Here is a 20,313-nt window from a genome sequence, read left to right as displayed (position 1 = left end):
AGCTGATTTACTTCCTCCCTAAACTTAGAAACTCTTTTAAAGGTTTAATACCCTAAATGTACAACCCTGAATTACACACAGAATTTGGAGGCAAGACTCATTTTTACACTAATACATATCTAAGGTTTCATAGGCAGCTTCCTTACTCATACAGACTTTTATCCTGCTACTTTCTGCCAATCACAATCTGTGGAAAACTAATTACACCCACAGAGAGTTCACCTGTGGATGTTCAACATCTGTCACTGTTTTATAGAACTGCTACTATCTGGGAAGTGCAATACTCTTCACATCTCCCTCTTAAAAAAGACAAATCAACAACCCAAAAAGTCTACAGTTTAGGCAGTAAAGCTACATATCTCAGCTGAATAGGAAAAAAACCCCAAACAATCAACCTAAAATGAACCCAGCAACAGAACCTTTCAAAAGTGTGGCATTTTAACACAATTATTTCCTGTATATTAATGACTTCTTAAACTAGCCATAAAAGGAAAAGGCTACCAAAGTTGTGATGTGACTTTTTTTGCTCTCCAATCTGCTTTGTTTCTGCAGTTTGCTCAGCCTCTCCTTGCAACAGCAATAGTTTTCCAAAATATTTAAATCTGCACCTCATGATACATTTTAAGTACTCACAACAATTAGCTTTGCAAGCAAGCAGTGTAAACTCTAAAGCTTGGCATTCCTGTCCTGGGACCTGAGTCCACAACAGCTACAAGTGTCAGAAGAACCAAAAATACAACTGCTCTCAGTGCCAGGAATGGTAGTTCACAGTGCACAAAGCACCCAGTGTAGAACAAGCTATGTGTTCATCCATCACAAGCTAGGACATTCTGGAGTAATTTGTACCATACAATTTTTGTATATGCAGAATTAAACTGTATTTTACCTGTCTCCATGAGACATAGTCCCCACCTCTCCTTACTTTCTGGAAACAAGAAAGTAAACCACACTCACTCTTCTCTCCCAAAGATGGGCCACTAGCTTTCATTTCCTTTCCTCTACCTACATGCTCCAGCTAGGCTGACCAAAGCATTTGGCAAATGACATTGTAAAGCTGGTGACAACACGCACAGCACATTTAACCCTGTGACAAAAGTGGAATCCTACTGCCATTCTGGACAGACAGGTTGTTTAGACCTGACCTTGGAATGAGAGGAAGGTGCTGTAGAGCCTCTTTTCCTTCCTGAAGTTTGTAATACCATTAACAGCTGCAAAATGTTACTCTCTCACCCCTGTCACAAGAAATCCAGTCACCTGCAACTCCCCTGTGATATCACAGTTAATTTAAATTAGATTCCCACCAGAAATAAAAGCTTTCATGAAGCATTGTATTAGGAAGGATAATACACTGGAGTTACCAAAAACAAGATTATGAGGGAAGAGTTTCAGAAGTAGGGAAAAAGTAAGAGGAGGAAAGGTGTCATTTTAAGATGGCTGATAGTCTTATTAAATAAGAAAGTCTTTTAAACTCTTGAAATTAACTACAGTAAACATTTGATCTAAACAGGTTTAAGCAGGATTGAAACATTTAACTAAACACTTGAAAAAATTACTCAGAATATGTTTTCATATTTGATTTCTTGATCAAAAAACTGCAAGAATCTTGTCATTCCATATGTCATGGGGATTATAAAGCCACACCACCCTTCCTCTTCTATAACTAATAAAGTCAGTTACACCCCAAGTACACCAACTTCTTACTACTTGCCAGTCTGGAAAGCCTCATACTTTGCTAATTTCACTCACAGACTCTCTAAGAGCTCTGACTATCTGGCAAAGAAGAATTTCACAATAGCCACATTATTTAGGCCAAGAGCAAGAGATTAAAGAAAGAGGATGGAATGCCACTGATAATATTCAATGGATTTCATAGTTAGTCCAGGGCCTTTCAGCCTTCAGAAAGGAGCACTAAAGTGCAAATTATATGTAAGAAAAAAAAATACCAGCAGCTCACCAATTGATTTTCATTGAAAATCCTAAGAAAAATTAATAAAGAAGTTAAGCTGCTGAAATACAGTTTCAGCAATTAGCTTAATGTCAGAGAATTCTAATTAGGCGTCTTGAGATTGCTATTTAGCGTTTAAGCCTTTAGAGTGCCAAATTCTCCCTTTCACACAAACTGGTTGCAAAATTAAAGACATTAGGCAGCCTTAATTATATTATCAGAACAGCTGGGATTAGGCAATCTCTGAAGTCAAGGCAGGATTCTTTTGTCACAGGGTAGAAATCCCTTGCTTTCCAGGGTGCCGGATTTTGGTGCTGTTCCATATCTCACACATACAAAGCAAGCTGCATTAGAAACAAAAAAAAAAAAAAAGGACAAAGAACAGAGTAATGCTTAGCAAATAATGAACACATTAAGGGAAGAGAAAAGGTAGGTGAAAAGATTAAGCCTGAAATCGGTAGGCTTTGCTAACACCTCAGCTGGCACCTGGCCTACTGAGGCTCTAGTGGCAGACAGACTAAGAGAAAGCTCTGTAAACCAGCTTGGCTAGTGGATACAACTCTGTTATCTAAAGCTAAAGCACATTTCGTACTCTCTTGTCCCATGGGGTGTGAAATTAGCAGCTATTGTTTTCACGCATTTTTATAAACACAATGCCATTTATGTCTTTACACTGTTTAGACCGCTGTGTTTCTCTCCTCGCATGGGAATCTCTTCTTTTTTTATAATTTATTCAGATTTTTAATCAACAGGATTTTTATTCCAGGAACATGCTGGCATAAAAAAAAAAACCAACAAAACCAAAACAAACCACCAACAGCCATTTTATCCACACAAACTTCAGCGAAACACAAACACCTAGAAACTGTCAAAACTCGACTCTATTTAGTCTGCAATCTAACAAAATTAGTATTTCACCAAAAAAATAGCAGAGGGAAATTAAACCACTCAGCTTGAAATGAGCATTTAAAATATCACAAGAGAGAAAGAACTATTCTTAATCAAGTGTTAACACCCTCCCCACCCCCCAACAGGTCTTCTTGATATAGAGAAAAATATGCATTGGCTTTGTTGTGATGATGTGACATTTAAAACCTTTTCCCACATAATTTAAAACAACTTTGGTTGTTAACATCTGTGTGAGCAGAGGCCTTTTTCTTACAGCTTGTAGAAAATTCTTTACCTGCTCTACTTTCTGCTTCTAGAAGTATTAGGAAAAAACAAACTACTCCTTTGATCGAGTTAAATAAGAACAATCTGATGACAAAGCAACAACTAATTTACTGATTACAATCATACTGAACTACAGTGGTTACAGCAGAAACCCAAGAAACACATCACAGCTTAAAATATTTATTGCACTGAAATGCTGCACTAATGGCCATTTACTACTCCTTACACTTTAGAAACATATTCTGCCTCAGCACTGATGCAAAAATTTGATGAACAGTAAAGACAATAATTTCAAGAAAGAATTTTCTTATCCGAAAAAGTTAAGTTTTTTTCATTGCATTTGTGCTTTCAATGTGTTCAAGAGTGCCATCTTAATTTCTTCAGAAAACCAGGAAGCAAAGCATGTGTTTTTTTAGTCTAAAATAATTGTACTCTGTGTGTTGCATATGGGCATAGAGGGCAGGGCAGGGTGGAAAGGAGGAGTAGGAGACAATACGCAAGCATAAATCTTAAAAAGTGTAATAAAATGAGAATTTCCACTGGATAGGAACAAAAATGAACAAATATTGTTATGTGTGCAGAAACAGAAATCCAAAGCCAAACGCCATGAGCAGCAGAGATGCAGAGATACAGTTTCTGCAATCCAGAAATAAGTGCATTTTGTGTACTTATCTGAATTTCTGATGCATGATCAATAACCACAGGTGATACCAACTACTTAAACACCAATTTGCATCAGTACTTTGCACTGAAAAGCAAAGAAGTCCAATCCTAATATAAACTGTTTAAGCAAATAAGCACACATGGCAAGGAAAAATCCATGACACATTATCTAAGCATTAGTTCCTTTACCTGACAGGCTAATTCCTCCAGCATTAGGAAAATGCAGTTTAGCCAAGAGCTGTGAACTGCCACCCTCTCTGCAAAAAGATGATGCCAGACACCTCAAACCATTCCCTCCTTTGCAGCCCTTGGATACTGCTTCTGCCTCCAGTGCAAAAATTCTTCAAGCAGAGAACTCCACAAATCCACTTCCATTAGCTGCACAAGTTAACTTTGAGTATTTTGTTAATTCATGCCACCCTAGAGGCCAGAGAGGCAGCTGACAACAAATGAGCAATCTTATGGGCACCAAATTACAGGAGGCCTGAGTGGCTGCTCTCTGAGCTGGTACACAAGCTGGGTTCTCCACAATGGGACAGCCTGGACATGACATGCAGGCACCTCCTTTGTCCCAGTTTATTCCCTTACCCAGCTGCTTAGAGGGGAAGACTAGGGAATGGCTCTTACTGCTGCCTTCTCGACACTAGCAGTGTTATGCCAAAACTAGGACTGATGCTCTATTTGCACTGCTCTGTCCTTTCATTTGGTATAAAGAGGCAATACAAAAGTGAAGATACGATGTATTAGTCTCAATCATGAAAGCAGATCTATGAGTCGACACAGAAAAGCCAACAAAAATAAAATTAGATGGAAAACGCTTCAATTGAGAAGACAGGGATACTCTTTATTCCTTATTCTGCATCTTTTAAGAGGAGACAGTAACAAAACCCTGAAACACTTGGCTCTGAAGTAAAAACTCACCTGCCCTGCCAGCTCCAAACGTTTATTTCCATAATAGTCTCTGTCATCTACTTTATTTTCTCCTTGAGCCAAAATTACTCTGCGTACCATCACTGCTGTATATATGCACTTGGCACGAAAATTGAATTCCTTCACCTGAAAAAAATCCAAAAAAACTAAACAAAACAAAAACATATCAACACTTCAGGATCAGCTCCTTCGTTCTTATTCAGACAAATGCATCCATTTAAATCACTGGTAATCTGGGCTGACTGAGTTACAAAAGGGATTTCAGCGCTTTACTTTCTTTAAAAATGCAAAAAATAAATGTTAGTGATTTTGAAACAGATAGCAAATGAAAGTAAATCAGAATAAAGATATAGGTCATGAAAGATGAAAGTCCTGAATTCACACCTGATACTGTCTGGCTATGTAGAAAAAAGTGCATAGTTTGATTAGTTCAATAGTACAGGATTTCACAAAGATTTCTTTTGACTCAATCCAAGTCTTCCCCTTTATTTTGAGGATGATTTACTTTATCTCAGTTACAAAGCCATCAAAGACATTTTTCCCTGCCAACAAAGCTCGTACCATAAATAACCATACAAGCTTACTCCTGTTTAAAAAACTCCCAGAATGTTACATACGAGCACATGGGTCAGAATGGTTGATGCCAGCAGCTCTCGGGCTTCTTCCATCTTTGTTTTCTTTGGGCCTCCCCACATCCTTTGCCTTCGTACTTTGTTTCCAATGTACTTCAAGGCCTGTGAAGTGAGGAATTAACCTGAGTTAATATCAGAACTGCAACATATATAAATACACACATACGTCAAGTTATGTGTGTATTCCTCAACCAGTGCAATCTCACCACCAATGGATAATACAAACATCAACATCAAACAAACTGCAAAATAACAAAGATGTAAGTGATACTAATTTACAACCAAAACTTAACTAACAAAAAAATTCCTGAAAATTGACACAATTAACTATGCATGCAATGTGTTTGTCACAGGTTGGTAACATCTGGAATGGAAAGTGGAAATTCATGATTACTATGATACTAAAAGAAAGGATATGGCAGAGATGTAGAAAAAAAAGATTCTATAAATCCCAAAGATATCCAGTTTATTTAATTAGACTTTTCACCTTCAGTTCTTTTGTTTACTTGCTAAATTTCATTCAGATATTAAACCATTGAACCTCACTCTTTAATATCCCCAAAAGCTACTGTATGGCATCCATGTCTGTCTCCAGGAGTGCCTTACAGTGAATTCTTACTCTCCTACCAGCTGTCAATCAATCTGCAGAATTCCTAGTTAGATGAGTCAAGAAGCTATCCAAGCCCACACAGGAAGTTTCTGCCTGGAAGTCATGAAGCTATGTGAAAGAGTCACCCTCTCCACTAAATGACAGATTATTCTTTCCACCTGTTACACTCTTCCACAAAGAGCCATCTCTCTATTAACTTCATTTGACATTTCTGGCACAGAATAACTTCTGTATTTCTGTTTTTCTAACAGAAAATGGTCTGTTTTTCTAACTTTCTGAATACTTCACATTCCTCTGTGTTGCTCCAGCTCACTTACTCATCTGACTCTGAATTAGGAGCTCTTCAAGCTAACTGGAACCCTCAAAAGCCCCCAAAGATGAAAACCAGAAAGATGTTCACTTCAAAACATTAAAACATCACACGTGGAATGGTTTGACAAAGTTTACAATGAAATAGCAGAAATAAGATTAATCTCTAAAAGCTTCTTCTAGCAGATCAATATATATACCCATTTGCTCCCAGCAAAATGGCCCATGTTCTGGCTAACTAAAAAAGGTGCATGAGCTAAGAGAATTTTGCTGAGCCTTTAGCAGGACAGAGGGTAGCTGCTACGTAGGCTTCATACAGGAGACTAAAACAGAAGAACATCTACTCATGATTAAATGGTCATAGTCACATCAACAGGGCTTCAGCAAAATGGGGCATGCAATTCCCTTTTAAAAAATGTCTTCAACAAACCCTCCTGATTTTATGGACATTGCTACTTTTTTTTTACAGGGTTGTGCTATTAAAACACAACCTTGGGCTTCTGAAAACAAAGCATTGCTTGACTTCGATTTTTTTCTTCTCCAGTTAGGTTATGAGAGCCAAGTCTCACGTTTGGCAAGTCTTGACCCTTTCAAAAGCCTTGGCTTGAAAGAAACCCCCAAAACAAATCTTAAAACAGAAAGTCTATGTCCATTGCTGACACAGCAACGTGGTCAATATCCACTGTCTTGATTTTTATGGTCTCTGGCCATGTGAAAAGACACACCTGCATCTGTGTAAAAATCTGAGCTTTTTGGCATTCTTCCAGACTAGGAGCAAATGCAGCCATCACATGTTCCTCAGTGCCAATCATCTGTACAATCTCCTGGTCACTCTCAACACCCATGGCCTAGGAAAAGAAGAAAAGGCAGAAATAACACAGGCTTTATGTTAACTCACTGACATTTGCTTATGCTAATTTGGTATTGTTTGTCTGTATTACTACTAAGCAAGAGCTAGTTCTTCTCTAAGAATCTGTGCCATCTGGCACTGGCAGCACATATTCCAGCTATGGAAGAACGTTAAATGGAAATCTTGATAAGCAGCAAGAACACACACACTTTTTGGAGAGCCTATTTGGGGTTTTCTTTCTTTTCTTCACTGACAGGAGTTAAATTCTGTTGTTTTTTTCTTAAGGAAAAAAAATACTGAGCAAAAACAAACCGAAGTGTTTAACAATGAAAGCCAAGTCAGAATCTACAATAAAGAAAGGAAGGCGAAATTTCTTAAAGGAGTACTCACAGTCTCTTACCACAAGCAATTTTGCAAACTCCACTGACTGTGATGTAGCTCATCATATTCGAGAAATGGTTACACTTTACCCCCTTTGCAGCTCTCTGCATTTAGAAGATGACTTCACTACACAATTCCACTTGAAAGACGTTCTATTATTTCACTGGTCCATGGACACCTTGTTAGACTTTATACCGTGGAAGAAGCTTAATAAACTAAGAAAGCGCTTAACAGGTTTAGAAAAATTTCTCTATCAGTAAGTGTTTCAAGGTGGCAGCCAGCAGTGAAGGATTTTGTGGATTCCAGATGGTGCTAAAGCTTCCCCCCTTCACACATTTGCCTGGAGCTCAGCCATATCAAGAAATGGAATAATCTCACTAAACCTCTTCTGGCTGAGTTATAATATGTTTCTCAGAACTTTGTGAGGAAGTTACGTTCGCATTCACATTATTCTCCAAAGTGCCTGCCACAAAGACCATTGTAAATAACGGCCTATGTAGACTCTAGTATTCTGGTTCTCATTAAAAACTGGCAGTACCCCAAAACCTCACATTTTCCTCAAAAATGCAGAAATACCTTCCCTTCTTATTGCCTTCCTGGAGTGTCACTTTGCTTAACACCTAGCTAACACTGTTCCCTTGCAAAACTGTTGCACTAATTGTGAAGTATTCAGCATTTTTTCTTTAATTTCCTTCTTTTTGAACAAAGAAGTGGTTGAAGTTCCTTTAAATTCAATCACTGTCTTTTCACCTTGTGGTTTATTAGAAATTAAAAGTGCTGCAGAAGTATCACACACCCAGAACAGTGTGAGGACTCTCCTCTTTTAATGCAAAGCCCAGATCACAATTCCACGATCTCAGACAGACTTGAGTGCCAACTCAAGATACAGTTACTTCACCAGGTATAGGTATGAGTGTTTCATCTTAGTTTGATCCCATTAAGTAGTTACCCCTCTGATCTCAAGGCTGTTTTCAGAACCAGAAGTTGGCTGTGTGATATTATTGTGGTTGAGATCTCTGTTTTTCAAATATTATTACACTTCCTCACCCTTTTAAATAAGGTCACACAGTAGTTAAAAAAATCTCAGCAGAGAAGTTAACAAAATTCCCTCCTCGCCAGACTCAAAAGATAAGTCTACAAAAGCACGAAAGCTTCACAACAGTAAGGTTCCATGTATCTAGAATTTAACAGCTAACCAGTGAACCAGTTTAGGAACAACAACTAGATTAATACAATTATTGCACTTACTCTAGAAGTTTTTAGAAGAACAAAATTTTTGTGCCATTCTAGGGACGTATAATACAAATACATTTATCTAAAGCACACCAACTGCAAGCTGGTATCATCCTATTTCTGTCCATCAGGTTAATTCTAGGATGGCAACCAAATCTTAAGTGTCATATAAAATCTGGGGGGGAAAAAGTAAATCTGAATTGTTATTATGTTTTTTCATCCATTAAAAACTGAAAGCCATAGTAAATTAAAGAGGGTTGATCACTTCTTCTGTCTTGATGAATTCTCTGATCAAGTGTCACAGCAAAAGGATGAGAGTAAGACAGATCTTCATGCCTGCATAGATTTTCTAGCTGGAGTTTGTAGCAGCAAAATCATCTGAGAATTCTAAATTTCTGAGGGGAAAGGCTAGGATCTGTCAACAAACAACATATGTTGCGTTGCTAAATATGTGCAAATTGAATGGAACGAATTTATGAGTAATGACTAAAACTCAGGCAAATGACTGAAAAAGATGTGCTAATACAACAGCCTAAAAATAAACCTGTTTATTCTCCTTTATACTTTCAACCATCCTGAGCAGAGTTGTATACACAAAACCACCTACATGCAATACTGAAAGGACAAGCAGCAGGCCCACGCTGCCATCAGACAGATTTGTAATCTTAACACTTTGGTTTTCAGTAAATTTGGCCTTGATCTTGCCCTTCCAAGAAAAACCAAACAAACAACTAAAAAACCAAATCAATACAGGAGAAGTACTCCAGAATTAGCCTGTAACATCATGAGGTCAGTAACAAAATATTCCTTGGTTGTTGCTTGTGTTACAGAAACATGGAGGACATGCAATATAAGAATGGGCCCTACGCTTAAAACACTTGCAGTCCTGGGACAAAGCTGAGGGAAAGGGAATTAACATAGAAGCAAAGCAGTAGACAAGATGTCTTGTTTCTTTTTGATTGGAAGGCAATGTCACAAAGGGATAATTTTACAGGGGAGGAGGGAAGGAGACGTTGTAAAAGCATAATTTAACAGTGGCAGTGAAACGATGAGGAAGGAGACAGGAGCAGGCTGCTGAAGACCACAGCTGAAGGCTAGCAGTCAACATACATAAAACAGACAAGGCAAAGCAAGCATTCAGGATATTCAGATCATTCTGAGTTCTAGTGGGAGAAAGTGATCTAAGTGGGCTCAACTCCTTCCTAGGACTGGGGAGCTTCCCTCTGCCCAAATGTGTGTGTGTCCACCTTTGTGTGTGCACACACACAGGTACATATGAGAGTGTGAGCCCAGCTCTTCCTCCCCCAGCTCATGTCTTAATGATGATGTCTAGGCGTTTCCATGGCACTTCCCTAGAATGTAGTTCTGCAGTCCATCAGGCTAAATTACAGCACAGAGACAGGCAGATGACTGGATTAAAAAGATGTCAGGGAAGTTCAAGATTGACATCACAGACAGAATTGGTCTGGAGCTTTCATAATTCAAAAGATACGAGCTATGAAACAACAGCCATGGGAATCCATAATCCTGCAGATCCAGTCACACCACCACCCAGCTGTTCCTCTACAGCTGCACCTTATAACAGCTCCAAGGCTAAAGCAGGTTTGTAAAAATGAAACTCAACGTGCTGTTCAAATCTTTTGCCACAGGTCCTAGAGCGGTTTCTTACAGCTCCCACATAAACTAAAGATACTTCATCCAGTGATTCAGGTCATAAAATTCAAGTTTTAAGTCCCTGTAGGTTATTTATAATCCTCTTCTTCCCTAACCAGTTTGGATACAGCACGCAACCTTCACTTACTTCAGCTGCCAGGGTTCACTCAAACCTACCAAATCAAGACCACAAACTCAAAAGAAAAATAGCCCTTACCTTTGAGCAGCTCTAACTCCCTTCAGTGTAGGGAACTTCCAAAAGCAGCAGCACCATCTTACCTCCAACTTGAATGATTTTCAGGATAGAAACACCCTTTCATACCACACAAATATTCCACATCTCCTCCAATGCTCACTGCTACGTGGAACTGTCCAAGTCCCCCAGGTAAAGCATGTGTACCTCCTAGCCCGACATATTCAAAAGAGCACTGTGCACAATTCACACAGCCCTATGAGATGTGGACAACTGACAAAGCTAGAACAAAGGTGTCTTGGGGTTGCAAAACAGCTCGAGATACCCTAAATACCCCTGTGGTTGCATATGTATATTAACTAATGAAGAAGCATCACAAAGTATGCAGGAAGCAAATTAGCTGTGTTTATTTCCCATTACAAGGCAGCTAACAGAACTTTAAAAACTGCAACAGACACATACTTAAGGGGCAAAATTGTCTGCTTTATGCCACTACTTCAAAATTAAAGTTGCATTTCCACATACAGGGACTGCACAAATGCTTCTGTCACATATAAGAAGAAAGGTTAGGGAAAACTGTTTAAGCTAACACAGCTACAAAGCTCTAACTCCCACACATCTAAAGAGCAGATACCCCAAGTCTGCCCTAGAATAGTGCCAGGTACATGCCTTTTGTAGCCTATGAAATTTCAGTTAGTTGTGGTCAATGTGCTAAATTTCACAAAACCACAACTTACATGTGTTTGGCACAACTGGCTGTAAAACGTCTAAACACGCCCATCCCCAAGATCCTTACAGGTCTGGATGGCAGGAAAAAAAAAAAGCAACAGGACAAGGTCATTCTGGCTTGCAGTTATGGAGGAGGAATTGAATACAGATGCCTCCTTTAGGGTGACCCCACACAATCCAGTCCCTATCTATCCAGATCAACGACATTTAGATCAACTCTATTTCACAGCTCCCCACAGCCCAAGTGCCTCATTCCTCACTAAAAGCCCCTCATTCCTCACTAAAAGCAAGGTTGAGAACACTGTGTTCAGGTCTTCCCCTAGCATGCAGCTCTGTCCATGACTTTATACCTGAAACACAAGGATGACCTTAGATTCTAGTCTAGGGAGCTCTAAGAATTTTAGGCCTCAGTTCTGTCAGTTGGTAGTGGTTGTAATGTTTTCTATTTCCCAGTCCTTGCTTTTGACAAAGATGTCTAGAGGATATACTAGTACACCTCCACCTTGCAGTAGCTTTAAATACACATTTGATTATAGATCTGGAATACTTGCTTTCTCTTCTGATTTTCTGCACCTGATCTACTTCTTAAGTCACATACAGAACATCAGGTCAATTAAAGCTATAGGGACTAGAAAGACAATCAAAAATTGCTCAGTCTCTCACACAGCCCCTGACAAACTGTCCCCTCTAGCTGGCCAATGCACTGAATGGCAACCAATTACTATTTGTTTTCTTAGTCAAAACACAGAGGTCTGTAGAACTTGGCTGATTTGGGAAGAAATGCAGAGCAATAGATTTTTGCCACTGCTTTCTCATTTCAGTTTTTAATTAGAAATTAAACATGTAGCTGTTTCAGTACAAGTTAAGGATTCAAAGGCAGTCATAACTTCAGACCTTAGATTGTCTATATGACTTAATTTTGTCCCTTGCAGATGTGGATCTCTACATCACAAGCAGAACAGCTACTAGTAACAAGAAAGACACATGCTTCATGCCCAAGGTTTGGGTGTTGGCATAAAGGAATTATTCTCCTTGCTTTTCCAACAAATATCCAGTGTATAATACTGCCATGTGAGAGAGCAGAAGTTAGACAGGCATCCCTAAGTTTGGGATTCTCTAGGCTGAGGGCTATTGCGTTTGTAATCTTGCTTATAATAGTTAAATAAAATGAAGCAATAGCACATTACAGCAATGCCCAAGAAAGGAAAATTGGAAACTGGTGACTGCTTTCATTTCCAGCTGGAGACTCACCAGAAGTAGACAGAAGATCCCTGAATTTCATGTCATTAAAGGAGGGGTAAAAAAGATGACCACTCATGAGAACTGCTGGAATGGAACATTCAGAATAGTTAAAGTGGGTGTAGCTAATTGGATACTGTATTTAAATCAATATAAATAACTGAAAAGCAGTACAGCCAAGAACTTATAACAACTGTAACCCCTTATTCAATTAATAAATGAAAAATTAAGGAATATTATCTAAAATATAAAAGATCCTTATGAAGAGGGGGATAATTACGGCAAGCATCGTCAGAAGGTAATAAAATAGTCAGTACAATTTTGCTTAGATAAACAAGCCAATAACCATCTCCTCAGACAACAACCCAGAGCAGTCACTCTATGTGAGGTCTGTACCAGCACAGGGTGACAAAATGTAATAAAGTCTATAAGGTAAGGTGGAATCAGCAGTTTGGTATTGGAGTCGATGGATTAAGAGCCACATTAACACTTTCCTGCAACACAAGAATTGTGAACTTAATTCTGGTACTTTTATGTACATTTCTGTCCATAAATACCTTCTCAAACTCCTTTAATCCCGGTCACTAAAACCAGATATCTCCTCTCTTATTTGAAGAGATTTGCTTAATCAGAGGTAACAGCCATTTACTTCTCAAGTCTAAACCCAATGATTAAACTATTTGCTACTACCAAGGCACACCAAGCGCTGTGGTAATTCAGACAAACCAGTAAATAAAAACTGCACTGCAGGCACGACCAGCTCAGATGCTGCAACCTCATGCTGCCCCCTCCTGGCACATCATTTCCTGTGACCACCTCTCCGAACCTTCTGGGCTGTAACCCACTACAGAGAACACAAAAGGAGAGTTTTGCCTAGATCCCTCCAGCCACAGACTTTTTTGAGCTTTCAAGGACGCAGCCCAATTTCCTCCTGCACACGCAATGTACCAGGCTGTAAGCCCACAGGCAGCAGCAAAGTAGGACAGGACAGGAAGGAGCTCCAGCTGTTGGCAGGACAGCTCTCAGCCAAAGGCCTGCCCATGCCCTACTGCCTTCTCCAGCAGCTGGACAGACCACGTCCACCCACCACCTCTCCTGGCCATAATCCATGCATTTGATTCCACAGACAGAAAACCAGAAACAACTACCCTTAGCACAACTTGCAACACTGCTCATAACCAGAATGCTTCTCACCTGTAGCAACAGAGGCACCTCACAAGGCAGAGTAAGGGGGTGGCAGGTATTTGTCTTGGCTCAGCAATGTTCTCCTTGCAATAAAATACAGCACTTATTCTTCTTTTTGCTGTACAATAAAAATTACTTCCCGGGGGAAAAAACATGCAGTTTCTAAGCCCTGCCAAGTCCTCCTGTACATATTAACCTGAGAGCTGCTGTCAATCTTCATTCTTGAGCTACAGCACAGCATTTTTCCCCTTTTCTTTTTCTTTTTTTCCCAAACAAACAACTATGTTACCTTAAATATGATAGCAATCGGAATATCTTCTGACAGAGTGTTGTGCCTCAGGTAAAATCTTCCTTGTTTCACAACCATATTTGTTCTGCTCTTCTTCTCATGAGTGGAACTGAAGTTAAAATAAAAATAATACTATGTCAAACAGAGTGTTTGCACTGATTCCTAAAATCTTTTGTACAGAACTTAGCAAGCTTGAACAATCTTTCAGATGAATTAATCCCATTTTTTCCTCTTTTAAAAATTACATCAAATCAGTCAGGAATCAGCCTGTAACTTCAAGGGTATTATCACCTGTGCTGGGGACAATTTGGAATGTTTGACTTAAACAAGTAGAAGTCTGTACTTCGCAAAATGATCTTTACATGCTTTGCTAATCAGTTTTGATATAACCAGCAAGGTCAAACTGAACAAGTACTGCAGCAACAGTGGTAATGATGTAACAGCACTTGGTGCCCCATTAATCTCATCCAGACTTACTGAGAGACAGCAGAGTATCTGGGAGAGGTGGGAGGCCTCTGGAGTAGAAAAAACAGCTCTCACAACTGATTAGTGACAAGCACAATAGAATAGACCAGAATGCAGCTTAAAAAAGAAAAAACAATGAACCAAAGGCCAAATAAAATAGAAACAAAACTTGATCAAGGAGGAAAGGCCAAATTTAGACTACTTTGCCATTTTCAGTAATTTGTGTTGTACAAAAATATTTGTTTCCTCCTCAGCTGCCCTTGCCTTTAGAAGTTTTTATGCCAATTTTATGTAGAGAGGCAGACCAAAGGTTACATCCAATTTCCACTGCAGTAACTTCATGTTACTTGCTGCAAACTGAGACCAAACACCATCAATTACAAAGTGCGCTTTGTTACAGTAAAAATTAGAACTTGCTTTTCCTAATCTGAGATGAATCCTGAAACACATGAACAACTCTCATTGATTTTTCTAGGAATACTATACTGTTTAGGGGCTGAAGTTGTAGCATACAAAATGACAGTAGCAAGACAGGAGCATTGAATATCTACAGCTTTTTTCTGGTTCAACTATACTAGGAAGAAACCTCCACAGTTATTTCAACTACAACAATGAAGTTCCAAATCTTTGGGTTTATCTCCTTTATGTAATGGTAGGAATTTACCATACCTGGTAACAGAAGCGCCAACTGTGCCTTTTCTATCAGCTTCAACAATGATTCTGTTTTTGGATAACTGCTCTTGAATAAGAATGACTTTCTCTACACCTTTAACAATGAAATAGCCACCTAGTTAACAGAAAAAAATATTTTGCACGTCAGTACCCTTGCACCTTACTTGGCTCCTCCAATATGCCTTTAAACATAAATTGTTAGAAAGTAAACCATAAGTACAAAATGGGAGAGTAAATTCTCCTTTAAAAGAATGAGTAATGAACAAACTTGACAGATAAAAACCAAAGAAGTTGTTTGGTTTTTAACCAAACCCTCCAACTCCTCTCTAGATAACAAATAATACTATGTAACACTTTATTCTTGCTTTAAAAAAAGGCAATGACAAAGGAGAGTTTCCACTTTGGAGGACATCATACTCCTCTCTTTCCTAATCTGTTTAATTTTCAATGAATGAATTCCATCTTTTTCCTCCCATAGCACATCACTGCAGAACACTATACACAAAATTCAAAATAAAATACTCAAAATTTTGAGTGTTGCTTTTTGGTGTTGAAAACGTTGTCTGCAAATACCAACTATTCATGTTCTCAACCAAAACCCTGACAATTTATTTTAGTCGCAAGCAGAAACTTGAGAAGTTTCCACAAAGACTTCATGATGGCAGGAAACATACCAAAGGGGTATTTCTTTGCTGAAAAAGATTTAAAACTCAAAGCAGAGATAGGGAAAAAAAAGAACATGAGTGAAAATGTACCTGGATCTAATGGACATTCATTTAGTTTGGCAAATTCTGCTGGAGTTTTCCCAGTAAGTACACAATTGGAGCTACGCAGCATTATAGGCATTCTGCAAGAAAACCAGTTACAATTTTACTTCAGACTCAGACAGAAAAATATGAATAGTCAAATTCATAACAAAAACCAGGCTGAACAAACTGGAGATACACATTTAAGGTGATCAGAACTCATCCATGTTGTAACCAACAGGTCTTCATTTAAGCCCACCTTATTTCATTGAACATGTAATTGAAAGGAGACCTGAAACTGGACACCTGCAAGTAGAAAACACAGACTTCCTATTTAATTGTTATGCAGCTACTCAGGCATTGTGACAAGCAGGGTCACAGAGGCAAATGACAATTAGTGCAAAGACTCCTGGCTCCCAAAACAGTCTGCAGAGAAGAACACATCACTGCAGATCCACTGTTACCAGTTTTTATAAGATAAATTTAGGTCATATCTAATTTCCCACACAGGAATGACACCTTCTGGCTGCAGAGAGATAGTGCCTCTAATTCATAAGCATGAAATTTCCCCAGTAGTAACTCTGATTTCCCTGGTGTCCTGGCAGTGAAGCCTGCAAGCAAGCATTTTATGAAGCAACATGTGGTGGAGAGAGATTCCAAGAAATTTTAAGAAATTCAGTGCTTAGGGAAGTAAATAAAAGAGAAACTAAAGATTCACAGACTGCATATAAGGCAAAACCTCTTCACCATGAGGGCAGTCAAACCAATGCAAAAGCTGCACAGGGAAGCTGGGCAGTCTGCATTCATGAAGGTCTTCAGGACCTGACAGGATGAAGTACTGACAAAAATTATTCATGAGTTCTACCACACAAATATTTTCAACCTCTGAAATTTTTCATTTAAATTTACTTCAATAAAAAGCAAGATTCGGCTATGCTTTTTGTATTCAAATATCATAAATTATTTTAAATCTTTGCTGTTTTCATATTCTTATATCTTAAAAGTAAACTGATGAACTCAAATTCTGTACTTCTGCAGAGGAAAAAAAGGAGATCTTGTCACTATATTTCACTGAGAAAGTGCTTCCTAGAGATCAGAAGCTTCATATGACAAGCAAAATCTATCACACACAATTTAAGCTTAATGCATTGGCTTAAGAAACAGGAGAATATATCATTTATATCAGAAACAGGAAGCAGATGGCATAACGTAAAATGGAATACTTAAATGCCATTACTGAAAACTCCAGTGAAACATCTGTCCCAGTCCAAACTGCATGTCAAACAAGAGCACTGGCCAAAGGAAATAAGTATAATCCTAGGGACAGATGAACAAAATTATTTCCCATGGAAATAATGACTAGATATTAACAGTTTTTAACAGCAAAAAACTTTTTTTGCATGTATGCCCTTAAACCCAGTCTAGTAACGTAACTTAAGCAATTTTAAATGAAAGCTTAACTTGTGCAGCAGAACTAATGCTTGCTTTACTGGTTTTATCATCCACCTTCCACAGATGCTAGTCTACATACTATGGTTGAAAGACTGAGTAATTTGGCTACAAAGCAAACATGTTTCATTTCATTTTACAATAATGCAACTTGCAGCTCCAGGCATGCATTTTCATCTGTGGTTTTATATCAACAGAATTAGAGACAAGATTCATCCTTATATCCATCCTTCTCTGGAAGGAGACATTATCAGAAGCTTTTGCAAAACAAGATCTTGGACCCAAAAAATCCTGTATACCTGTTTATGGAGATATGCCTGCTCACTGTTTCTTTTAACAAGGAAGCAAGGTTGGCCTACATCTGTTTTGCAGTAAAAACACTTCCCAGCACGGCACCAAATGAAAACTGATAGCAGCAGCTCAGTACATGGTGTCTCACCTGCCAATGGGTAACGCATTGCGGATGATCCTCTGGCTGCCTCGGGTGTATTCAATATCCACGGTAATCGGTGCGGAATAGGTCATGTCCCTCAGGCGGCACTGAAAGGACAAAAGCCACGAAACAGGTCAGGTGCTGACTTCAAGCTCAAGAATCTCTTAAAACAGCCTGTATTTGCTCTGTCCTGTAAATCCTCACAAAGAAATCAAGCAAAACAAAGTTTCAGCAAGATCTTCATCATACCTGAAGAATATTTGACAAACTCTCCATTTTGTTTTTGTTTAAAACAAAATCCAAGAAAATCCAAATACAATTGCTCTGATTTTCAAAAGCAGCTCCGTGCCTTCAGAAAACAGCACTGCACAGCTTAACTTCTAAACTCACTAATTAAACCAACAGGTCTAATTAAACAAACAGGTCTAATCACCAGAGCTGGCACAAAGACCACAGTGTGTCTGAGCAGTGCTCAGCTCAGGGACATTTCTGTATGCGGATTCCCAACAGCTGAAAACTTGTGCTGCCATATAAAGTCTGACAAAATGGAAAGGCACAAGATTGAGAGAGACACAATTACCTTATTACCAGAATGAGCAAACCTCACCATATGGTACCGTTTCTAATGATGACTTACAGAAGGCTCACTACAGAATCACTTCCTGCAAAGATTCCCAGAATTTGCAGGAATCTGCAAATTCCCTGGAGACCAAGAGAAGTAGAATAAACATATCTAGGGCATTAGATACCTCAAGGCTCAATCATTTCTAATTCAATCTTTCTGGTCTGCTCTCCCCAGCCTCACCCTAAGATGTTGCCAGCCCTTAAGGTATTGTGTCTCTTCATGCAAGACAGGCCTTACTGCATCTGCTGAACACAACAGAGCCACTCACAGCAGGTCATTCGTGATCTCACTGAGTATGCTTTACCTTTCAGCTCCAGGATTACAGGTTTAGCAGTAGTCAGACTTGAACATTTATACTTCTGCAGTCTTTCAGTGTATTGATTATGTACTAATAAAAGGCAATTAAGATCATGCTGTTTATTGAAGATGCAGCTCTATAGAAAAATACGCCTCAAGAATCATCACAAACTGGATGCTTCTCCTCTCCACACTACACAGCAAACCTCTTCTCCAGTAATAAAATACTAATATATCCCAGCAGCTTTCAAGCCATGCCTTGCAGGAAACTAGGTGCCATTCTACTCCCAGCAACTACATCCAATTAAAAAGTAACTGAGAACATTTCCATATTCTAATTACTTTAAATTCATCTGTATGAATAGTTCATGAAACTCCCATAAGGACTGGGGGAAAAAGAAAGTTAGACAGCCTCTTTAGTACTGCTTGGGGGAAAAATGCCTTGGTATTTTCTGTGTGTGCTTTTTTAACACAGGACACATATAAAATACAAATTACAGTGTAATATTCCAGCATGTGTATTTTTGCATCACCTTCCTGAAGGTAATGTCTTACTAAAGACACCTGAAAGTAAAAGACAAGTGTGACTTGGTATACACTCAGACCCTCATGAAAATCTAATGATTTTAGGTGGTTTGGGGAAGGAATTTTATGAGCTTTCAACAGAGAAATACAACAGCAGAGTCCTAACTGTCTAATATTTTTTTTTTAGGCACCCAGGCTTGACCTGAGCAGCACCCTATTTAAGAAAACAACTGTGGCCTCCATTTGTGTACAGCACACTGAAAATAAAGAGAAATTATGCACTAGCATTAAGCATCAATGAGAATACATGAGATACAAGAGTATCTCGTTCTAAACTCAAGGTCAGTATGCTCTATAAGCATTTATTTTGCCTTCTGTATGTACAGTCACTTTAGCTATACAGTAAGCAAGCATTATTAATACCTAAATTCTTGAATATGAGTTGTTTGCCACAAACAATTTTTTGCATGCAATTTCATTCATATGGAAGAAAGGTTTCCTATTGCATTTTTTGCATGTTCACATGTACTGACTGAACATTAGCTACACATTTGTGAGATACATCAACTATCATGTATTACACCTGGCTGAGTTATTGGCTTTATTTCAAAGCTTTCCATCAAACCAAATGAGATTTGAGTCAGGTCACTGGAAACAGAAAGGGGCTATGCCCAAGTGGCACAGCTGATTCTTACAGAATTTCTCCTAAGCACAGAATGTATTTCATTACAGTCTAGATTGGATGACAAAAAAGACATTTCAAGTATTAAGTGGATACAGCAAGGAAAAAATCTGATACATGAACTCAGTTATGAGGTTGACAATAGGCTGCATGCAGGTAAATAAATAAGTGCAAGTTCCAACCTCAGTTCCCCCTCCAGAGGCCAAAAAGAAGAGGTCACTACCTCTGTGGCAGTGGTATAAATCTCAAAGCACAGTAACAGGAGAGAAATAGTGTGTTCCTGAGCACTTTGAAGGGAACTGGATGGCTCTAGAGACATGAAAGCAATCCTAAAAAGTTCATAGCTTATGTTAGCTTATGGCTTTTTCAGAAGCTATCTTATATCCTGTTGGTCAAAGCCAAGAG

At 38.7% G+C, this 20,313-nt stretch overlaps 1 protein-coding gene across 1 annotated transcript in view; it reads right to left on the bottom strand.

Moving 5' to 3' along the window:
* Positions 1 to 20,313, bottom strand: part of POLR3B (RNA polymerase III subunit B) — a 71,861-nt gene that overhangs the window by 48,133 nt on the left and 3,415 nt on the right. The window contains exons 6-12 of the mRNA XM_066549719.1: positions 17,786 to 17,886; positions 15,907 to 15,998; positions 15,149 to 15,266; positions 14,015 to 14,123; positions 6,988 to 7,110; positions 5,329 to 5,445; positions 4,703 to 4,837 (exon numbers count right to left, since the gene is read on the bottom strand). Of these exons, the coding sequence (XP_066405816.1) occupies positions 4,703 to 4,837; positions 5,329 to 5,445; positions 6,988 to 7,110; positions 14,015 to 14,123; positions 15,149 to 15,266; positions 15,907 to 15,998; positions 17,786 to 17,886 (795 nt within the window). The remainder of the gene's footprint in view (positions 1 to 4,702; positions 4,838 to 5,328; positions 5,446 to 6,987; positions 7,111 to 14,014; positions 14,124 to 15,148; positions 15,267 to 15,906; positions 15,999 to 17,785; positions 17,887 to 20,313) is intronic.

The sequence above is a fragment of the Molothrus aeneus genome, chromosome 5, assembly GCF_037042795.1.
Source record: "Molothrus aeneus isolate 106 chromosome 5, BPBGC_Maene_1.0, whole genome shotgun sequence".
NCBI classification, from domain to species: domain Eukaryota; kingdom Metazoa; phylum Chordata; class Aves; order Passeriformes; family Icteridae; genus Molothrus; species Molothrus aeneus.
This window is presented reverse-complemented; position numbering and strand designations above follow the sequence as displayed.